This window comes from Tauraco erythrolophus, chromosome 7, assembly GCF_009769465.1.
Source record: "Tauraco erythrolophus isolate bTauEry1 chromosome 7, bTauEry1.pri, whole genome shotgun sequence".
Lineage (NCBI taxonomy): Eukaryota > Metazoa > Chordata > Aves > Musophagiformes > Musophagidae > Tauraco > Tauraco erythrolophus.
In genome coordinates this window covers 58,403,624-58,428,041 of record NC_141471.1, presented here as the reverse complement: position 1 = coordinate 58,428,041, position 24,418 = coordinate 58,403,624, and the positions used below count along the sequence as shown (strand labels likewise).

Genomic DNA, 24,418 nt, shown 5'->3' with positions numbered 1-24,418 from the left:
TCTCCTAGCGATATCTGAAAAGGGAAGAGAAAGCATGAGAAGAGCTTTTGAATTTGCTACCTGGAGTAGGAGGAGAGACTCTTAATGTGATTCTTAAGGGTTCTGACAGTTTCTATTAGTTCTAATAATAGCAATCAAACATGTTGCTCCTCCCCTGTTGACTTCTCCCCTCTGCGGTGTGGTCAGGTTCCACAAAAGAACACCAGACTTGACTTTTTGACTGCTTAAGGTCATTAAATTATACAAGCCCAATACATTCACTGCCTCCAGTTTCAGCCCTAAATTATTAGGTTCTACTGTGATTGGCAGGCAGTAATCCGTGGCAAGGGAATAGGATTGATATCTGGATTTGTAACCTCTTCAGTTGATCTTGCAAGACCTCCTCAGCTGGAAGATTTTGTGATGGTTGTTGGAAGAACATGATGACTTAAAGCAGAGAAAAGCTCGAGAGCATCCTTCTGGCTGCAGCTGTTAATTCTAAGTCAATTCTGTAGCTGAACAAAACCGTTTTTATTTAGTTCCATAAAAGTTTTTCGTACTTGAGGAGTATTTCCTTGTTGCTAACTCTTGGCAAACATATTGTGTGTACGTGCTAAAGGGCCAGCGTTGCCCTTAGTTGTAAGCAATGTTTGTTTAGGTGTGGAATAAAGTAAGAGAAGTCAAGGTGGGGAACAATCAGTGTGTCTAAACCACAGTGTCACGATTTGAGTATCGTCTGTGGTATTCAAGATATCTTTATGGCAGACTAGAGGTACAACATGGGCAACCTGGGCCCTGTTGGGCAGCAGTTGGAGGCCTGTAGAGATACCATAGAGCCTCTGAAACGGCAATCTGAATCCCACCTCAGCTGACCCAGCACAGTAAAAATGGAATTCTCTGTCCAAAGTGAATGAAACATAGCAGGGCCAGGAATGTGTCTGTAGTTAAGATCAAACACATCATCAAGCTGCGCAGGATAAATCCAACTGTTTACTCTTAAAAATGTGCAGGAATAAATAGAATACAATAGTGTTCATTGATTTTACAATCTGGACAACTTGTGAACAAAAGCTGATGAGAAATACTGGTTCATTCCTTTTTGTACTAAAATAGTAATATGTGTTCATGTTGTACTTATCCTTGATTCAATTACTAGTTGTTCTCTTTCTGTTTTAGGTTATGGTCAGAATGGTCCAATGGTTCAGAGAAGTGGATATGACTCCGTTGCAGCTGCTGTTTCTGGTCTCATGCATATCACAGGGCATGAGGTATGGTGCTCAACTTATAAATTTAATACAATCTTTGTGCCATGTAGTAAAACTTGATTCTGCTTGGGGCAAGTTAGCCTGTGCTAACACATCTGTTATGCATGCCCTCCTGAGTCCAACAGGAGTTCTTATCTCTGTGAATCTAAGAAATTGTAGTGCTTATATCCTTCAGGTATCTCACTCTAGGCTCACAAAGCCAATGCCCAAGAAACAGAAAACAGAAGAAAAATGAAATCACTAAATCTCCAGTGAACAAATTGACAGTTTATGCTAACTTGTTAATGGCTGCTTGTAATCATTTCAAGAGCTGTAATAGCACATTGTTGACACCTGGATGATGGAACCATGCACACGTTTGGGAATTCTCACCAACGCTTTGATGTTGATGTTCCCCCTTTAAAAGAAGGAATTGTTAAGCCATCCAGATAACTCTGACAAACTCTCTTTTCAATCATCCTGCCTGAGAATAAGCAGAGAGATGCCATTAGTGGTTCTGAAAAAGCTTTATGTGGTGTTACTCCCACTGATATCCAGGATCTTTGGTAGTTGCACTAGTGCAGGAAGCATTATGGAGGTAGTTTAGTATCTGGATTCTAGGGATACATAGAATGTGTGTCTTCACCTCAGAAAAATGCTGGTCAAATAGATGTTTACTTAAGCTGTCTTGAATCACCTATGGATGCCGGGAATGTGGTCTGCAAATGTCACTTCTCAAGTGAGATTGTGTTACAAGTCTGTTCTATGCATCATAAACACTAGATAGTCTTCTGCAGTGGTGCTCCTGATACTCTGGAAGCAGTAGTGCAGATCTTGAGAATGACTCTTGCATGCTCTGGATAAACAAGGAGTTCATTGTTTCTCTACTTAGTGTCAGATATTCGTGTTTGAGTAGGTTGTTGAAAGCTAACCGTGCATGATCTGGACGTAACTCTACTGTAGGATTGATATTCTGCCAGTAGACTTATTTTCTGCCAGGAACAATGGCAAACATCAGAACTCTGCCTGTGACAATTATTGTTACCAGAGTCCTCCTTTCTATAACAAAACAAAAAGTACAGCATTGTTTGACTGAGGAAGTTGAAACATCTGATGCCTGTTGTCCGAAGACTGCCCACTGCTGCCATGTTAATGATACATACTCCTAGGATGTCCCATCTCAGGACACGAGGTTGAGTGCAATCCTTACAAGTGCTTCTCTTCAAATGTATCGTGCATGTGTACTCCAAGCAATGACTGATCACAGTAGCTGTAGAGTGAGTGATCTTTATGATCTGACCTTGGTGTCTGTAGAGTGAAGGTTTGTACTTGCAATACAATGCCGGAAACTTCTTACACACCTTAGAATATAATAAACAAAATTAAATGCGAGTGTAAGCTGTTAGAAAGGGGCAAATGTTGTTAGTACCACACGAAGAAAGGAAAGTATGTTATTTTTTTTTTTTAATAGGACTCTTGTAAAGCTTTTGAATGATATGTGAATGAGAGAAAATACAAGTGTTATACTGAATAATTGCATGTAAGTTGTATTATGAGAGTAATAGTCCTCAGTGGCCATTATGAAGATGGATTTTATTAAAAGATCGTGTTATACACTGGAAATCCAGATGTTCACATCACCTCACCAGGACTCGAGGCAATGTAATCATCGGAATCATTTAATCATTCTTAGTAACAGTTCTGTCTATTCACTGGGGGCTTGTAACAATTCATTCAAACTTAGTCATTCTCTTGCATGATTAAAATAAACATGCGAAAACTTGCTTCTTATTTTTCTTTATTTGAAGTTGGTCATACATTATTTCTTCAGTTTCTCAAAATCATTTTCCGATGTATAGAGGGAAAGTTTTGTTTCAAATGCTTAAGTGGTCAGTGACTCCAAAGAAGCAAATGTGCCTTTTGTTATTGTAGTGAAAATATACTCAAGTGGCTTTAAAATCATTTTGTATGCTTGTTTGAAAGTTACTTTAAAATAACAATGCATTATTCATAGTAAAATCTTCCTTGTTCTACATTTATGTTCATGTGACTGAGTAGAGTTTAAAATCCAATGAATCTAGCTCTGAAAAAAGTAGAAAACCTTACTTCAGTCAGCATGTACAAAAGTGGCCAAAGTAAAGAAGAAAATATTACTTGATTTTTCATGCTCTTTTTCTTTATTAAACCTTGAATTATTTGTTGACCAGATAACATGGATTTCATATACTAAAAGTAACATGATCATTTGAAGCATACCCTGGTAAACTAGAGTATGATTTATTTTTTTTTTCTTAAATAAAATTGAAAATGCCAGTCTTCTGAACTGGGGGGGGGGGGGGGGGGGGGAAGAGAGAAGTTATAAGGGATGATGTTGGTTTTGTATTGCATTGTGGTAGCTATAGATAATCAGCATAGTAACAACAGTATAACAATGTTCTGAGGGAACTTCAGAAAAAAAACATTGATTGTGCTTGCAGGATGGTTTTAGAGGTATCAGCTGATGCAGTAGACAAATTATAATGAATTTGAGCAGCAGCAAGAAAACATCTACATAGCTCAGAATTAAGTTCCTCAGTTCCTACAGCTCCTCATGAAATATTTTAATAATAAGATATTAAAATTATATCCTGTATCTGGATAGAACTAATAGCAACATATATTCCATTTTAGTTTAGAGAAATTCCGTGTTGTGAAATTTAGTTTGTTCCAGTCGTCTTGCTACTGATTTAATGTCTCAGAAAGTGGTTGACTGTTGCAGAACACATAACTTTATTGGGTACTGAGGCCATGCCTTCGGTCAGTGAAGTCCTAATATTAAGCCATGAAATCAGTATATTACCAGCACAGGATTTTGAGCAAAACTTAAACTTTCATCAAGTCTGTCACATATGTAACATTAACTTTCTTCAGTACTTTTTATTTCACGTAACACTATACTTGTTGAGGAAGTAGAGATCACGGTGGAAGAGATGGAAGTTTCTGGCTAAAATGTGTGCATTTTATCCAAGTTACCTTTTTATTAAGGAGTTAAAGTTAGTGTAATACAACTGTGGAAGTCACCAGAGATAGATAATAATATCACATTTGAAACAGAGCATAAACCTCTTGAAAGAGAGACAAGATCATGTGCTTTATTCATGTGAATTTTAAGGTCTAAGAGAAGATTCCTACTTAAGAAATTCTGAACAGCTTGCTTTTGTGTTTTTGCTGGGAAGTAGCTGTTGCTGAAATGACTTAATGCTGATGACTTTGAAATGCTTCTGAGCAAAGTGCAAAGTTCTCAACCTTGAAATGAAGCTGTAACTTCAAGTTACAGGCACAAACAACTGCTTTTGTGTGTGGTGTTTTTGCTGATTGTACGAAGCCAAACACATTCAGTGTACTGTAGAATGCCATCTTTAAACCGTGTTTCATGTGCAGAAACCTCCATGGAATTCACGCTCTTACGCATGTACTTGATTACTTCTGGGTAAGAAATGTATGACACCTGTGAAATTTGAAATTCTGGTGTGTTTATGAAAATTTACAAGTAATAGTGAGGAATCTATTTTGTGTAAATCTGTACTGCAAAGCCATTTTGAATGAAAGTGGTTGCTTCAGGCCACATTCAGTTTTTCTTTACATAAATTAAAATATGCTAAAAGGACAAAGTCTACACTGATGACACTTTTATTGTCCTGAATGACATAATTTATAGATATTTCCTGGTTAAACACCACATTCACGTTTCATATTTGATGAACAGAAAGCTTTTACTTAATATATTCAGATACATCAGTGCCAGATGAATATCCCTTTGAAGAGTTCTATGACTCATTAAGGCAATAACTTGAGATTAATTAAATAAAAACCAATTTGGATACAAATCCCTTTCCACCTCCAAGTGGATTATTACACACAATTTTTGTTATTCGGGGTATCTTTATGGTGGTGCATTCTTTCTTGCTGAAGAAAGATTTTTGTTTCACTGAACACGACACAGCAAGACATGATTGGGATCTACAACACCAGAGGGGCCATTCTTCATCTTAAAACCAAACAAACTGCAACAAAAGAGTACACATGGTATATAGCTTAGAGCTGTTGAAAAATATAGCCATTGCTGGTTCATATTAGCTTCAGCATCTCTTTCCCATCTGTTAAGACTACTGGACTTAAAATACTTTTATTAAGCATGTCATTTCAGAACAATTTCCATTTTTAATGGATCATTTTTATTTTACTGATGTAAATTTGGGAAGAGAAATTATGTCCAAAAGGGGGGGGAGGGGAACAACCCTCAGGAAAGGAAGCTTCCAAAATGTGTTGTGGCTATCTGTGGGCCAGAATGTGTTGACAAATTGTAAGGCATTTAGCAAACAGCAAAAATTAGGAATACAAGTGTAAACCGGTGGCAAGATTGAGCAATAGCAAAGTGCAGTGAAGGAAGAAGTCTGCTCTACTGGAGTGAACCTTCATCTTTTCAAATGAGCAAAGGACATGTCCTGGTGCTGCCCTTAATTAGGGTTCAACCCAGCCCTTGAGACTGGATGGTGGCTTTTTTTGCTTAAAGCACTTTCTCCCTGACTAGGGCTACATTTTGCCATTCTACCAGAACAGTAATATCACTTTTGGCTAGCAGGGGTGGTGTGGTGGTGTGTGTTACTTTTAAAATGATTTGCTTGTATAAAAGCTACTGTATAGATTCCTACTTTTCTCAGGGAACTAGTATAATGTTAGCTACGCAGAAGGATTGCTGTGCTGTCAGAAGCTCACTCTCGGAAAGTATTTCTCTGTGTGTGTGTAGCTTTATTGTTCCTATAAAGCAGCTTCATATCCATCGTTCTGCAGGACAGAGATGAAAACCTGAATGAATCCCCATTTCACAGTACTTACAGCCATGTATCCTGTCACAGAAAGGCTGATTTAAGGCATGGGTGGATGTTAGAAGCTGATCAGAGGATGAAAAAGAGCAGCTACTCATGGACCTTGGTAGAAAGACCAAGGAAAAGTAGAAATTGCGTGAACTGCTGCAGCATTATAGGTGGTGGAGTGTCCGGATGAAGTAAAGCCAACATACTGAAAATAACATAGCAGTATAGTCCTAGTAGTTTGTAGGAGTGTTGTGTAAGGGAAAATTGTGAAGTATTTTTAGAACCTTTCCCTTTCTATCAGGAAGCTGAAGTAGCTTAGTGTAGAGTGTGGAGAAGGAAGAAATAAGAGATTCTTCAAAAAAGAAGTACCTTCTAAAGCAGTGTTGACCTTAAGATGTGTAGTTTATACATCATCCTTAATATCTAGACTATAGATAGTCACAGACTAATCCTTACTGCAGTTTGAATGACAGAAACTGAGTGTTTTTTTTTTTAAATTGTCATGTTTGATACAGATTTTGCAATTTTATTTAGTTGTTTTTATGATGTGAATAAAATAGCAGCCTTTTCCATCTTACATAGAAAATACAGTACTACAGTCTTTTATCCTCGAATTGACCTAGAATTAATGTAATTGATAATGCAATATGATATTATTTTCATTAAAATAATTTTTAGCTTACATATGACTTGATATCAGTTACGTAAATCCTGTTGGAATGCAAAAAAAAAACCCCCAAAACATTGTGAAGATAAGTTTTAATTTTTTTTACATGAAGCTAAGACACTTTTTTTATAATTATCAGTAAACATAACTCTCTTGAATCTTAAATTATGATTGCACTTAGTTTAGACATGCCCAATTAAAGTGATTTTGTAAATTCAATTTTATTGATGCTGTGCTAGTTTAGTTTAAAGGCATTTATGGGAACTTTGACAAACAGTTTTTATTTATCAATTATACTGGTTTTAACTTGGCTTACGACAGGCTTACTTAGGTGCTGAAACTCTGAAGCAGACCCATTAGCTTTGTGCTGCTAGTTGTAGACTGTACTTCTGGGCACGCAATTGCTGTCAGAATCTGAGCACCCAACCTCAAAATTTTCAGAGTAGGAAATGGGAGAGCATCTCAGAAGAACTTTTAGGCTCCTGTGGTAAAAGCCTACCTTGGCTGAAATTAGAAGTTCATTTTGCCATTGATTACAGAGGGGCCATATTTTGTGCCAGCGATTAGGGAAGTTCTGAAACACATGATGTAAAATGAAGATTCTTCCCTTGATGCCAGAAAAAGGGGTGACATACTGAAAAAGGATATTTGAACCAACAACTTTCCAGGGGTTATTGGTGAGAAGGTCAAGAATCTGCATGTGTTTACATTTGTAATGTGTACCTGTGTAAACAAAACAAAGGTGGTTTTGTTTTCCCACTAGAAGCTTGAAGTGTGTATACTGGAAAATACAAAACTGAGATTTGGCTTGGGGAGGGCCAGAAGAGGAGGGAGAAAAAGAGAGTGAGAAGAGCAAAGTAATATAATTCTGCCTTTCAAACAGACATGGACCCAGGTCAGCATACTGTGGAAGTCCTTTAGACCTATTGCTTCTAGCCATAATGAAATTCAGTTTTCACTTGATTCTCGTCTCTTAACAACATCTCTTTTCTTTTTGCATTGGTGAGTTGAAGCATTACATTATTAGGGCAAAAAGTAGCATAATAAATCATTCGCAGTTTGCAGCATTGCGAGTTTATAGTGTTGTATAGAGACTGCAAGAACATCTGGTTTTAAGTGGTAGTTTTTATACTTCACTCAAAGATACTCTTATTTCTTGCAGTTTGTAATGCAGAAACATGTAGACACTTTTTCAGGCGAGTCTTGTGTAGAATGTCCTGTAACAAAAAGTAATGTTTTGCCTCTGCTTTTTTTATTTTTTTCTTTTTTTTTTCTTTTTTTTTTATTTGTTTTTTTTTTTTGTTTTGTTTGTCTTGTTTTGTTTTGGGGTGTTTTCTTCTTTTTCTTTAGGATGGTGAGCCAGTTAGACCAGGAGTGGCCATGACAGATCTTGCTACTGGGTTGTACGCATATGGAGCAATTATGGCTGCTTTACTTCAGAGGTATAAGACGGGGAAAGGACTTCACATTGATTGCAATCTTTTGTCGTCTCAGGTAGGAGTTTCAAAAAAATTGCTTTTAATTGTGTAGCTGTTTGAAGCTAAGAATACCATTTCGACATAAATTAATGCAAATTAGTTAATACAACTAATGACAACAATAATGATGACAATAATGGCATTAGTGACAGTTTCTTTATCCGTCCACTCAGATAGTGACCGTTTTATATGAGATCATTATAGTTGCTACTGCGTTATGTTTAATTTTCGCTTTTTACAAAGGACCTCCATGTTTTTTGAAAACACGGGTTAATCAAGGTTTATAACATCCCTGAGATTGTAAGTAACAGTTGTAGCAGATAGTTTGAGATAGACAAGCATAAATGGTGATCCACTGCTGGAAGGGAGACCTTGGCACGGGGTAATCTCACTACCACAGTGACTAAATGACTTGTGCAAAATCACCAAGAGTAATCAAGTATCACCCAAGTGTCAAATTCATTTTAAACACCATTGGTGCAGTGATTTGTAATTTACAAAAAGAAAGTGATGTTGGTATGAGCTGCACGTGATGGGATGATACGTTGTCTTGCTGATGTAGATACCTGCTGGTAACAACTGGGTATATTGTGCATAGGAATTTTTGTGTATGTTTTAAAATGTACATGAAAACTGCATGCAGTACTAATCAAAGCTACTACAGCGCTGTTATTGTTGTCTTGATTCAATTTTATCTTTCTTCACATTATACCTGTCAGTACATTTGAGAGGTGATAGAGCGCCCGCTGTGCAAAAAATTGGCTCCAGTGTTAGCAGGAGGTTGGACAACATGACCTCCAAAGGTTCTTTCACACCTATGTCACTGAATGACAGTAATGATTGAGATTAATGATAGCGGTTGCTCTTGTTTAAATACCTACTGAAATCAGGTCTGGAAAGGAGGGGAAGCCCTTCCTTAAATCAACAAAGAATTTTTCAGTTGTTTCAGAAATGTTTGTAAGGACCGAACTCTTCATCATACTTGTGTGTATTTGTAAATGTTGTATCTGTATTTGAAAAATGTAATAAGCAGTTTAGAAAAATATTTTAAGTGTATGTTAAACTCTTATTAAATGTTGTATATGTATGGAAGTATATATTTTTTTTTTGTTTAAGGTATCATAGTGGTTTATATTATGGCAACTTCTCATTGATCTTTTTCACTTCTAATTTTATTAAAAGAACTTCTGGTAATTTCTATTAATTTCCAGAGGCATTCTGTTATTTTTTTGATTCCTTGTTCCACTGTTTTTTGCTTTTTTTAATGGAACCTTCTTGGTTATTATTTGATATTTTATTAAATGCTGAAAGTAGTAAGAGTTAAAGTTAGGCGTTGCTGTAACTCTCTTATTTCACTTTACTTTGTCACCTCATTCGTCTTTAGAATCTTTTTCCTTGGTTAGGATAGATTTGGCTATGCACAAAAGTGTTCTCATACTGCAAAATTTCCATCTGAAGTTCCACATCAGCATCCTTTAGGCCACTCACTGGCATACACAAGAAAGCAAATAAAGGCTTGGATAGATGTTAGTGATCAAAGCATGATATGTGGTATTTGACTTCTACGTGTTTAGCTGAAGAAGTACCAAATGGTGAAGGCACAGTTTAGTGATTATTTTTTTTTAAACATTAACTCATTCTGTGCTTGTTATCTATATATATAGAAATTATAATAATCTAAAAGTTATTAAGAAGTAATTCCATGCAAGCACGCTCTTAGTGCATAATAAGTGTTTTTATTTGCTTGAGTGTTGGGTAAATTAGACTGAAATAAGTTGATTTTTTTGAAGAGCGTATGGGTATAAGCTGTTATTCAGAAAATAGGTATTTCATTTTAGATATCCCTATTAATTCAGTCCAAATTAACTTTAGGGTGTTGGCCCAAGACTGTAATGAGAACGTTTATTAAATTGGAAAAAATATTTGTGGATGAGGTGCTGGAATACCAAAAATAAACCCATGTGATTGATCCCATTAAAAATGTGTTAAAATGAAGAAAAACGTAACTGACAGCTGAGTCTCTTTGAGAACATGTAATTTTCCTGGTTAGTTTTCTTTCTTTTTTGCAAAACTGGTGGTTGCTTTTAAGTCTTTAAGGAATGTACTTAGAGTAGCATGGATCTAAAAATTCGTGTAAAAAAGGAAATTGCTCTTACAGTGCTTCTGGTGGTAATGTTGTTTTTTTTAAAAGAAAGTCAGACAATTACTGTGATACGATCAGGTTTTTGAAAGATCCATGCTTTCAAAGGGATTATGGTTTTACATACCAAGCCAAGATATCTAAAGCTAGCTCTTCCTCATGTGATGGATGTTTAAAAAGAATGACCTTTTGAAGTCTCTCATGGATGCTGCCAAAACAATAAGGAACCTAAAGTTGCAGACTTTTAGTTTAAGTTCTTGTTGCACTTGATTAATGGTGGGATCTAGAGGTCAAACAGATGCATCATAACTTTTCCTTCAGCATGAGTTTCACTGGAATGTAGTAATTTTTAATGAAGGAAAAAAGAATCTCTTTTTTTATGAGTGCAGAACAAAAAGTGCTACTGAGCCATCCTCCTGTCAGTAGTGCTACGACAGCAAGAACCTGTGTGAAACTTGTAGCTTTTGTCAGTATACCAGGCACTGAGCTAACACTGGAGCATGCTTGCACATTTGGTCTATCTTCATCTGAACTTGAGATTGTGAAGCTGACCTATACATCTGACTTCATTGGGCAGTGTTGATGACTTTGACTATGTCAGAAAGTTAAAAAACCCCTAGGGGTTAAAGCACTTAAATAATTAGAAATCCCTGAAAATTGCTTGGTTTATTTTGTAACAAAAAACATATTGTATCCATGTCCATCTGTCTGTGCTATCACTTTTCTGCATGCCTTTTCCTTTTTTTTTTTTTTTTTTCCCCTGGGTGGGAGGGCTGAAAGATGCTTTTGGTATTAATTTCCTGCACAGATATGCTAATGACAAAGAGCATTGAACTGAATTCAACTGCCAATGAAAATGATCTGAAGCTTTTAAAAGAAATATCCCACTGACTGGCAAGTTTATTTAGTATTTAACTGATCTGTATAGAACCACATAATAAGTGAAATCATGTTCTCTAAAGAAATATTTTTAGATTATCTTAAAAAGATACCTTTCTTTCAAACTCTATGTAGCAAACATTTTTGCCCTATAGCTTTATAGCAGCTTATTACTACCGAAAAGGATTTCTTTCCCCACAACAAAACAGAATTCTAGGATTTTATTGACAGGAGAGATACTGTGACCACTAGGATGTGGTTTTGCAGTGAGCACTAACTTTCTATATCTCTCATCTATAAACTTTTAACCCATGTCATACAATTGCTTTGAAATTTTTGACTTGTAGATGATTTACAGTTGTCAGCTCCAGACCTTTCAGCATCTAAATAGTGTCCTTTAGATGATGCTAGTAAATAAGAAGGAAGTGGGTTTTGGATTTGGTTTCAATTATGCAATTGTGCCTTTTCTTCTGTTGTGGCTTAAAAAAAAAAAAAATCTCTTGGAAGTTTTAATATCCTTCCTGTACTTAATTACAACCAGGCTCCAACAAATACTGTAATAAGTTGGTTTCTCTTGGATCGAAAGTCTGCAAGAAGTATTTTACATCGTAACATTTCTGCAATTTTGGAGTGTATTTTTTTCCCAGATTCTACAGACAGGATAATGTGGTTAATATTGTTTGTATTATATGATTGTTCCTCAGACACTTCTCTGCTTCTGATTACTATGTTTTACTTTCTATTTGCCATAGCAAACTCTTAATCTTCTCAAAATTTTGAAGTGACCCTAGAAAAACCTAGCAAATTGGTATAAATTATTTTCTATATTCTATCTTTGTGCCTTAGTTTGGCAGTTAGTTTACTGAGATAATGGTGAGGTTTAGAAACTATTAGTTTTTGTTTCTGCATCACTTTTCCCCAAGATGATTGTGTTTAAGGCTTATCTATTTGAGGTGCTTTTAGTGCTCTCTATTCAGGGCTTTCATGATGTGTCTTTTGCAAATTGCCAAGTATAGGTGAAACCGATAACAATTACATGCTGTGAGTAGGATGTATATGGTATCACAGGATGCCTGAGCAGTGCGTTGTGTGAGAATTACCAGTCCTGGAACTCTAATACTGTTCAGGTGTCTTGACTGTATCTTGTTGCTTCTCTGCTTGCTAACAGAGTTGTGAGTTGACTGAATATAGAAAGAAAATCTGCTTTTTTAGAGGTCATTGCTGCTGGTGATTTTGCAGGCTGGCTAGGAGGACCGCTACGCAGTTTTTTTTTTTGTTTTGGGGATGGTTTGGATAAGCGGTTATTTTTTACAAGCTTATAAAGCATCATCTTTGCAAAACATTGTATTCTCCATCAGGACAAAAAATTGTATATGCACTGAACGGATACGTTGTCTTTTTCATTACATAGCTCTCATATGGAAAGATAAAAAAATCTGAATTCATGTGAACATTTCTTTAAATATATACTGTGCATTAAACACTTTTCTTGGCTACTATTCTTGATAATTTCCATTGAGGACATCAGTATAACTAAGAACAGAACTTATCCCTCGGGGTTTTAAGTAGCCAGAATTTTATTGAATAGACCAGAAGACCATACTAACATGACAGTAACTCAATTTCATATTGGGCTCTGTGGAATGTGTGTTGTGATTTCTAATGATTAGTTATGCAAGAAGTCGTTGGTAGATCATACTCCAACTGGATCTTGGATTTATTTAGTGGCTTTCTGTACTCTGCAAAGAGAGTACATATCCAGATTGCAAGGGAATTTCTTCTTTAGCTGCTATCTGACAGTAAATTCTGTGCCTTTTTGTCTTTGCTACTATTGTTCTTGTGCTAATGAAACTAAGCCTGAATGCGTTGGAGCTTCATTTTCTTGTGTTGAGCTACCTCTGTCATCAATTAGAGAAAGACTAGGAAGGAGATAGAAAAAATATGCTCCTTTAATACACAGAAAAAAATAAAATGGCTGTCTGGAGTGGGTAGAGGAGAGAGTTTGAAGACAAAGGAAGGCATTTCTTTTAATGAGTTTATTATTTAGATGACCTTTGAATAAGAGTGTAATTCTGGAAATGGAATCAAGATGTTCATTGTAGTTCATTACCAGCAGATCATATTTCGAGATCATGCTAAGTATTAGGAGAAGGAGGATAACTTGGGTAGTTCAAAAGAAATAGAAATGATTTAAGCAACTAGTAGCAGAATAAACAGTTTTAGTGCACCCCAAAAGCTCACTCCTCCCTCTAAATTCACGGAAGCCTTTCAGAAGTCATTCTGTAAATTGGTCAAATTTGGATAGGGCCTTTTCAACACCTTATGCGCTATTGATTTGTGTAGACAGAAAGGAAAAGGGCTGTAATTTGATGGAAGAAGTTTCAATTTTGTGCCATGGAAAGTTTTAAGTTAGCAAAACAGCTGATTTCTATGTGCTGTTGAACCTCTGGAAATCTAATAAACCTTAACAAGTATGTCATTTTTGGGTATGCTGGTGGAATGCTAGCTAAGGTTTTAGCACTGCTTGGTTTGATTGCCTTGGATAGCTCTGGTTGAAATTTCTCTGTATGTTATAATTTATAAAAAAGGAGAAGTAAAGGATCATGCTGAAACAAATTTGGACTAATGACTTCTTTTCTGTCTGATGGAGTTCTGCTGTCATGACTCTGTGTTTCTCCATGTTTGTGTTATTCAGCAGTGTATTGTTTCTGGCTCATCAATTAGATTGCAAACTCCTTGGAATAGTGACATGTCATTAGGCCACAGGTCATAATTGGTTAGTTATGTATTGTATTATAGTGAAAGCTATCAAAAAGTTTTTGGACTCTGGTTTAGGACTTCAAAAATGGGTGTCCATTAAACTCTATCTGAAAGTCAGAGTTCAGTTATTTGTAAAAATGCTTTGCCCTCTTTGGAATGAGTATTTGTAGTACTAGATTTCTCTGATTAAAAATTATGCAAAGTTACTTTCATTCACGCTTACTCTGTAATACATAATTTCATTTTTATTGCGGTACTATTTAAATATTTTTGTAGATTGATTAAGGAAAACTTCCTTTTTCAGAGAATCATTCACAAATTTACTATTACTATTCAAAATGCATTACCAGGCAGAAGTGCCATGTGTTGACTCCAGACTCATTGATAACATTAAGCCATTTATTTCTCAAATCAAATAGAACTTTGGATCACGTTTCTCTGGCTTGTATGCCGTTCAAGAGCTCAGTGGATGAATCCCTTCTGCATCGTGGACAGCACTAAAGTACTCAAAAAACATGTGGACGACTGAATGATGGTTGTTCATGAGTGCTGCAGAGGCACAGAAATATGATCTTGTGCATTCTAAAACAGTCTGTTTCAAACATTTCGTTCAGTTGCGTGGGTTTGTTTCTCCTATCATCCCTGTGGTGCATTAGCACAGAAGGACTTAATGGGCAGAGGCCAGAGATCTTTCAGTGTTGCAACTGATGCCAGTGTTGTTCTGCTGAGAGAAAACTGTTATGACCAGAGGAGACTTGGCTGTGATAACAGGGGTGGAATATTTGCACATTTCTCACCCAATCAAACAGACAGGGCTCATTTCTGTAGACAAACTTAAGGTTATTTTTTCTGTGCAAGTATTAATGCTGATAAACTTGGAGACAAAAAGGTGAGGGTTGTAAATGGCTAGGTGTATGCATTTTTTCATTTTAAATGGCACTGTTCCTAATCGTAAGATGAAAACTGAAAGCACCTTATTACAACTTCTTTTGGATGTGGGCAGCTTTCCATGTAAAAGCATCCTTACTGCTGATTGAATAAAACAATAGAATCCTTCACGAAGTGTATGTGGCATCCAAATTGGAGCCTCTGCATACTACCCTCTTACAAATAATAAGGAAAATTGTTGTTGTTTTTCTGATGCCTGTCCTCACAGGTAATTAATTTTTATATAAGTAAAATCTGTTTGTCTGGATTTTATTTGTGTGTTTTGCTCTTTTCATTCCCAGCTGTCAAATATAGCTACTGTTTTTAAATTGTTCTGTGTTTTACAAGTATGCTTGCAGTTCTTTAACTGAAAAGAAGCCACTCTGAGAACTTGATCTGTGCTGTTTTCTAAACAATCGATGAAATACAACCAGACATCATTACATAGAATTAAAAAACATATAAGTTGTAATTCAAATTAAATGCCGACGTTCTTGGTGGCTATAATGAAGGGATAATATATGAAAATGTGCTATAGTCTTAAAAAAACTATATAAAATGTAGCAGAAGAAACTTTTTGCGAGTTGAACTTTGCCTGGACTTAGTAAAGCTGTATTAAAATAGAGAGTATAATGCATTTAATATTTCAGTGGATATATATTTTTTTCTTCAGAGAAGATGGAGAGGAAGAAATGATTATAGAAGTGTCATTTATAGTTAAGGTTGTCTGATATGTCTCTTATCAGAGTGATTTTAGTTTTTATAACTTTGCCACAGTTTTAACTGTTTTGGCTGAATTTTACATGTCATGGAATTGCCAAAAAGTGATTTGTTTTCAAAGTTACTATTAAAATGATTCATCTGTTTCCAGGAACAAGTTATGGGAAAATACGTTGTTGGGCTTTTTTTTTTTTTTCCCCTCCTGAGAAACCCAGTGCCTTCATTCTTTGGAGTGGAAACTTGAAATCTGGCAGATGAATCACTCTAGTTTGAGGGAAGTGTCTTTTGAAAGGAGCTCAGGGTGGCAGAAGGTGCAATGTGTATGACATATGATGTGCATAAAGGACTCTGTAGGAGATTCACTGGTGTGTTTGGGCTGTGTATTCCTGAATAAATTAAAAGTAAATATTCCATAAGTACTTACTAATTAAATGAGCCAGAAGTTTGATAGAAAAATAGCATAGGACCATATGATTAAGGCTTGTATATCAGTGCACCAGATCTTGCACAGAGTGTACAGACTAACTTTGGAGTTCTGTTTATTTTTTTTTTTTAACCTGAATATTCTCTTTAATAGTTGTTTTGTTGTGTGTTTTTTTTTTTTTTTTTTTTTAAGTGACAAATTCCTTAGAGCTGTTCCTGTGTTATGAAGCTAAAGCAGGAATTTTTCTGTGCTGGAACTCGTTGGTGTTTTTTTTACACTTTTAGAAAAAGCTTATTAGTATTTTATTTTAAGAAAATGTAATTTATTCTCAATTTTAAAATCTTACTTTCTTCAACCAGAGCTCATTTTTAAAAAATCTTTTTTTCTTTTTCTCTTTCATGCCAGTGCTGTCTAATAGATTCTATGGTCAGGATTTTTATTTCTGATTTTTCACCTAAAATTCATCTGTGTGTGTGTAGGTTTGTTGTTTTGTTGTGGGTTTTTTTGTGGTTTTTTTTTTTTTTTAAATGCAGCCTAAGAGGAAATAGGAGTGCATTTAACATTTAATTTCTCTTGAAACTGTGTAATGAATAATATCTATATTTGAAATTTCAAGTCCTGCATCTGTTAGTTGCATCACTCTTTGCTATTGTTAATACTAATGGAATCTTAATCAGGAGATGATCTCCATGCTGTGGGAAGCACTGCAGTGTTTCTTCTGGTCTTTTATAAGCTCTAAATGGCTCACTAAAAAAACTATTTGTAGATCAGTTCTTTTTGTTGTTGTCGCATTTCACCGAACTCAGTTAGCAGTTCTTTGCTACGCAATGCCATGTGTTTTTGAAGATGCCTCAGTTTCTCTATATTCAGGTAGTCTAAACTTTATTTTTTTTGTAAAGCAAAAGTTGTTTTCAGTCATCAGTTTCACACTAAAAAAGTATCTGCACAATTGTGCACTTTAAAGTCTGTTTTGCTCTCTTTAGCTTTCTTCTGCTCTGAGAATCTGTGTTCAAGGTTGGATTTTCAAGGACATTACCTTTGTTTTTCCTCATTGCATGTGTTCTCTATTGTTTCTAGTTCATTAAGCACTTCCTAGCACAAAATTTCTGTGACTGTGTGATTTGCTGTGTGCTATTTGATCAAGTGGTTGACTTTAATCATTAAGTCCCACAAGCTGCATGTGATTACTGGGACAGAGTTGGATACCTGTTTAAGTGTCTGGTTGGAAGACCCTAAACCAGGACCTAATATGAGGCTTGTTCTAAAATTGTAGTTATTTGTCATTAAGGATTTGATTTCATCTTTTACAAGATTGTATTTGTGGCTGGGATTATATGCATTTACTGATGCTTTAAAGCATTTACTGATGCTTTAATGCCATGAGTTTTCTGAAGAGTGAATTCATGATCAATTCTTGGACGTTTACATTAAAAGAAATCAGCGCCACTGGGAAGGAAACACTTTTGACCGAGAGCACAGTGTTCATAACATGACCAAAGACATTGTGTAAAGGGGATGTAGACTCTTTAAAAGTAAGCTTTGGCCTATGTGATAGTAGTCTTGCTTTTTTAGTTAGCTTTTGCAGACCTCTTTAAAGTCATTCATGGAACTTGCAGGTCTGCAAAGCACTGGTTGAAAGGAGTCGCGGTACTACTGGCTCTTCAAGGGAAGGGAAAAAACTATGTGGAGAGGGATTATAGGACAAGAGGAGAAGGTGAGACCTGCCGCCTTTCGCAGGTATAGGGCCACCATTGATGAACTTGTAAAATCTTGCTCCTTTGTGGGCAGTGGCTTTGCTGTGTACTTACAGGTGGGGATGTCCGCCTGGCCTATGGGTGTATGGCACTTGAGCTGATTTTTACCTCCTGTAGAGCTCTCAATTTCAGGCTACATGGGAGGCCTTTACGTACCCAGACATAAGGTGATGTTTGTTAACAGCTCCTGGGAAGGCTGAGGCTTTCTGCTGGGCCCTGTGGAATGGGCTGCCTTGAATTGTGGCAGCTTTCTTGCTTCTGTGCAAGGCTGTGGTTTGTTCCTGCTGCCCTGTTCATTCTTGCAGGAGTTTGGAACACAGTTCCTGCCTAAAAACTAGTAGAACGGCACTATTTGTTGTGGCACAGTGCCACGTCATGTAACAGTTGGGTCAGTGCTTAGGATGTGACATAAAACATGCGTGCACTGTCTATGGCAGCAGTGAGGTGATTGCAGACTAGCAAGAACTCATTTCTGCTCTCATTAAGCCTTGTGGCCAAACGTAATTAGACTTCAACTGGAAGAGTGGGGTTTCTTTCTAAATGGAGTGGGTTTTTTTTGGTAGAGATAGAGGTTTTTGGTTTTGATTTTTTTTAAAATTAAAAATATGCTCAAGAAGCAAGAGCCAAGTGTCACCCCTTGCACGTGTCCATGGAAGCAGCTTCCATACGAATACACAAGCGAGAATGGCAACGGGGGGTAACTGCAAAAGCAAAATTAATCATACTTGAATCACACTTATTAGTGTCGAACTATTTATTGCAACATAGAAAGGGGAAAACACGTAAAACAATAAAATCAGTCATTAGGTAAATACCAGCATAGGATCAATGATTTTAAGAGAGCTTTGTTAGTGTATACCGAATGAGGATTGTAGTCTTTTGTTCAAAATTTTCTTATGTAAAGATTTTTTTTCCGTGTCACCAGAAGTGTGGAAAAGGTATAACTGGAAGATTATTAGCCTTTGCACAACAGAAGACACTGAAATTTTCCAGGATGATTTTTTCTACAGAGTTATAAATTAATATTTGTGTTACTAGTTCAGTAGTGTAGCGTAAAATAAGTTATCTGTGCTGCTGTAAAATGCCTGTGTCTTAAAGTTCCTACAAGACAGTCTACATGCCTACTTTAAGAAAAGTAAACAAAGAATGAGAAGAAAAAGAAATTAACTTGGCTAAGATTCAAAGCCTTGTTAAGATATGTGGCAAGAAATTGGACACAAAATTGGAGGGAGAAGAAAGTAAAGAATATAATTAAAAGGTTATTTTCTCCTCTTTCGAGTTACATATCTTTTTTATTCATATATACTTGTTGAACTTGCATGTAAATGATTGATTGACTCAGTGAACTCATTGTAATAAATTGTTTGATGTGCTATCTTGAAGAAAAATCTTTCTAAATTCTGTCGTCTTTGTCTGCTCACCTTGTGGCTTTTAATATCTTGTTTCCCATCTGTCTGATTCCATCATAAGGTGAGCATAACTTTTCAAACCTTAATGCAGCTCTCTTTTTGTCTGGTTTAAGTAAGTGTGTAATGCGAATATGTGACTTGGCCGTCAACAGTAATATCAGAAAGGAATGTGGAAGTGTGTGTTCCCTTTATTGATGTGAAATAAAGAAACGCTTATCTGCAGATATTTGATAATACCTATGTACGGTGCATAGCTCTGTCTCTGAAAGCAAATGAATAGGGAGATGTCTGTATCACTGTATTAAATCTGCTTTAATGTTACAAGTCCAAAGGTTAATTTAAGGATTAGTCCTTAATTAAAGCAGAAAAGAAATGGGTCTATAAGGTTTCAGGAAAGCAGTTTTAAATATAGATTTAAAAATACTTCACTGAATATGTAATACAGATGTACCCAAACTTCATTTTGAGAGCTTGATTGAACTATCTTCCTACTGCAAGAAGTGTCTCTAGGAGTGAGGTCCTAACCGAGTCTTGAATTACAGGGGAACTTGGAGAAATAGACTTATTTTGTTAAAAAAAAAAAAATGTTTTCTAGGGGATATAATGTCTGTAGAAATGTTCAGTTGGGATTTTTTTTAATGCTTGTAGTTCAGCAGTTTATTTAACAACAGTAAGATATAGGTAGATAAATTCTTAAGTGTTCTTTATTAAGGGCATAAAATGTATATGCTGAAAGATGTTTTTGGATAGTGCCTTTTTAGTGAGAATAAATCTTTGGAGAGACCATAGAGAATGAACTGAGCCAGGAAGAGCACAGTAGTCCTGGGACTGTCTATTAACAGTTTCATGGGACAGTAGATAATAGAATCATCTTTAAAGTTTACTGAATTCATTAATGAGCTATTATGGAAGGTGTAAAAGGCAACAGAGTTCACTCAACTAAGTGTGTTTATACATAAAACACAAAATATAAGTTTATTTGTATCATGGTGATACTACTACTAGTAATAATAATAATTCTTTTTGACTGGCTGATTTGACTATGAATAAGGTACCCAACTCAGAGAAGGAAGTCAAAGGGAACCAAAAGGCTTTTTGCTTCATGATGAATTGAAAAACCATAATAAGTATACCAGTTTGAGCAGTATACCTGGGCATATGCATTCAAGCAAGTGATCAGAACATTGACTGAAATGGAGTTATTCTTCAGACCCAGTATCATGTTGAACTGAGGCTTTGATATAGTCTAAGCAACTTGTAGTTCCAAAAGTGCTGTCTTTACTAAGTTTCTGACTTCCCTGGCATTTGCTGTCTCTTGTTGCTGAAATAAGCCTTTGAGCAGAAGTTTAAGTGACACAATTCCAATAGCAAGGATCATGTTTTAGTTCTTTTTTTCCTATTGTACTGTAAACAAGTGTTTTGGAGAAATCTAGATGTGTTCTTTCCACCATCAAAGGAATTATATTCACCTCATCAAGAAAGCTGAAGCTGTTTGCAACACTGTGTTAAAAATATATTTGTTAAGGATAGAGGTTTTCTTGTGAAACTTCGAGAAGCGTTTTGTTTATGAAACTCATAGCTCTATTTGTACAACATAGACTATAAACAAATAAATGGAATGAAATTTTGGCTTCAATATTCAGTATCAATATTTTAAGATTTATGTTTCACTAGATTTTAATTCAGTATGTCCTTCCCAGATTAAGTTAGGTATAACATTTCCTTCCAGAAGCGTGAAAACTTAAATGCACGTATCACAGAGGGCATTCTTGTGTCTTTAAAAGTAAAAGCCCGTTGTAGTGGATGCATCTCACCTGTCGGTGAAATTTGTGTGGAATACAGCAGCTGTGTAGTGTTACACACAAATACAGAAGAATATCTAATGATTAATATTCCGTCATCATTACATTGCCATTTTCTGTGTGAAAAAATATCCCTTTGCAGTGTGACCCCAAATTGAAAAATGGCAGGAATGATGGGTCTAGGGGATGTGTTATTAATAAATAACACACTTTTTTGACTCATTAGACTCTCTCTATAATGTGTGTTTCATTTTAAGTTGCTGAGGAGAGTTGCAAACCAGAAGAAAAAGTCCCTTCTGCTTAATCCCAGATCCATTTCCTTAATTGCTGAGACTTTCCTGGGGACTGAAGGACGGACTAGACATTATTCAATGTTTTAGCTGAATGAAGTGACACTGAGCTATAATAAGCTGCAGATGAAATCCAACTACAAAGTGTTTTCTAGCAGTACTCAGGAATAAGGCATTGTATTTCTAGTTAGTATATATGGATATCGTTTTTGGCAGCAGTTAAATTCTTATTTACTGAAGATTTTCCTAGGTTTTCGGCTGGACTAAATCACTGTATCCATGATTTACAGTTAAATATTTGCTTTAAATGTGGGTGTGACACATTCACATTGCCTTTTCAGCGTATAGGGAGAAAGGAAAAGAAAATGAAATGTCATTATTTTTCTAGAAATTCTGATATAATTCACATATTGGGATGTGAATGGTGGACTCTGAATTAATTATTGCCTGTTTTACGTAGATTAGACTGATTATTAGGCATAGAATAATGTAAACATTTGGATCGTCATAGCAGATTTCTTCCATCTAGGGGAGAAATACGAAGAAAATAATATTTTTGGAAAAAAAAGTCACATGGCCTGTTGTTTAGGCAAGCAGTTGTACTTAGTGGCACAACTAGTTAGCAGGATAAAAACAAATATATTGTGTTTGGTGAATTAGTGATAACCTTGCACGCTAACTCTAATGCTTTGTTGCATCACTTGGCTTTTGATGTAATCACACGCTGTATTTTCCTGAAGAAATAAGAGTAAAAAATCTATAGATTATAATAAAACCACTGATTTTCATACGTTACTGCATTATAAATGTTTACTTCTTTTTCCTAAGATGTATTTGTGCTTAGAAAGTATATATTTATACTTTGAAATTATGGTTACTAAATTAGCATGCCATATTTTTAATGAAATTAATCTTTTTCCAGTTTTGTCTGTCTAACTATAACTTGATAAATCTCTCCTTATCTTTTAATGGCAGATGATTTGTCAAGGCTTACCACTTAATTAATATTACAGAGCATGTGGGGAGCTGAAGAATTTAGAAGTATTTTCCATAGCTTGGACATGTAAAATGAGAAGCATAGGAGAAAACAGAAAGATAATCTTGTAACTGAGAAAAAGCCTTTTGTGATTTAAGCATGGGATTGAGGTTCAGGAAATGGTGAGTTCTATCCCACAAATCCATCATGCTTCCCACTAGACTTTGGACAAGACACTGATTTTTTTTTTTCTGTGCTGCAGTTGACCGTTCTGCAAAATATTTAGGATGGAACTGTCTTATCTCTTAGGGCAGTTTAATGCTTGATTTGTCTAGCGTTACTAGTGTTATAGGACATATGTTATTTTTTGAGTTTATTGAGTTGTACTTATACAAGTGCTTCCATGATATAGATGTAGCCTGAATTTTTAATATTAGAAAAGTGTACATAATATGTAATATATAAAGGATACTTTTGTGACATAAATATTTTAACTTACCTATCTGAAGCACATATAAATAGGCAGAAATCTCAGAGAAGTTGTCAATGAAGTTTCAGCTTTTCTGAATACTTTGCTTTTTCTCCATTTCCAGGTTGCATGTCTCACTCACGTAGCAGCTAATTACCTTAATTGCAAAATTGAAGGAAAACGCTGGGGTACTGCTCATGGGAACATTGTTCCATATCAGGTAAGCAGAAAGTGTTAGTTTTTCTGCATGATTTTGTGTATTATGGGATTGAGAACTGACTTACTTTTCCCATGACCTGCTGTACTCTGTAATGTGTCTGTGTCTAGGCAGGACAAGGTTCTCTTGTTCGTTGTCATTTCTGCATTTTGCATATTTCTTCATCAGCAGTAGATTAGTAACAGAGCACTGAAATAGATCAAAGCTGTTTGCTGAAATTGGATGATTTTAAAGCTAGCATGATGACTTGATTGGTTTTCACCTGACAGAGAAGCCTTTTTTTTTTTAAGATTTACCTGGCTTCCATTACAAACTGAAATCTTGCCTCTGAATTTTGATGGTGTGGATTGTGTGTGTTTGTGTCTGTTTTTTTTTTTTTTTTTTTATGTGAGTCTATAAGAACAGTCTAAATGACCATAAAGATCTGGGGAGTCCTACATATTTGTCATTTTCTATTGATTTTGCTACAAATCACTATGACTGAGTAATACAACAGGTTGGCAAAAGGAATTAACCAGACCTCACATCTCACCAGCGGAATTCATAGCCTGCTACATCTAATGAAGAGTTGAAATTCCTTAAAATAACATGACCTTCATCATATAAACAAGCACAGGAAAAAAAAATTACTGCAAGTTTTATCTTACTTCTGGCTAGTATGGGAAACTCTTCCAGTAAACAAAGAAAATTTTGTTCTTTTCTAGCTGGTTTTGTGTTCTTGATGGAAGTCGTGCTAACTTATGGTGGCTTGGGCATATATTGAATTTAAAAAATCTATTCTTTATTTCATAATTTTTGACACTTCTTATCAGTCCTGCTTGCAACTAGCTAGACAGAGCCTGGATTTCTTACTTTCTGGCTGAGTCCTTTAAATCCTGAGAGGAAGAGTTCCCAGTGTTTGTCTGGGAGAACTGCACCTAAACACCACTCAGTTTCTTTACCATCTCCTTTCTTTTTAGAGAAGGTGAGGGAAACTCCATGTATTTTCTTCTTCCCAGTGGCAAAGTTGGTGGTGATTGTAACATGAAAAGATCTGCTGCTTGCGGCCGTAGAAACTCTGAAGCAAACATCTTCCATCATTACGCAGAACACTGTCACTGACTAGTGTCACAGCCAAGCCTCCTCAGGTCTAAAACCAAAACCGGTTGTTTTTGTAAGAGTTAAAAAAGGAGACTTTTTCCAGTACCTACCGCTGCATAGTCAATGGTCTTGTTGGGAGTTAGCCAGAACAGATTGCAAATTGTCTCAGGCCGATGGGGAGATGCTGTGGCTCTTTCTGCACGGATGAGTTTGGTCCTGCAGCCTTCTTGTCTGGGGTGCAGCGCAGCACAGCTGTGGCTGTGCTGCTCTTTGGTTGGCATGGCGTAGCGGTGTGGCCGTGTTTTCTAGGACCAGCTCTGCATGACCCAATGGAACCAGGCATCTGCTAC

At 36.0% G+C, this 24,418-nt stretch overlaps 1 protein-coding gene across 1 annotated transcript in view; it reads left to right on the top strand.

Annotated features, from left to right (window-relative positions):
- SUGCT (succinyl-CoA:glutarate-CoA transferase) overlaps positions 1-24,418 on the top strand; it is a 375,641-nt gene that overhangs the window by 39,004 nt on the left and 312,219 nt on the right. Inside the window, exons 7-9 of the mRNA XM_086614740.1 lie at positions 1,156-1,247; positions 8,094-8,237; positions 22,896-22,991. Coding sequence (XP_086470866.1) covers positions 1,156-1,247; positions 8,094-8,237; positions 22,896-22,991 — 332 coding nt within the window. The remainder of the gene's footprint in view (positions 1-1,155; positions 1,248-8,093; positions 8,238-22,895; positions 22,992-24,418) is intronic.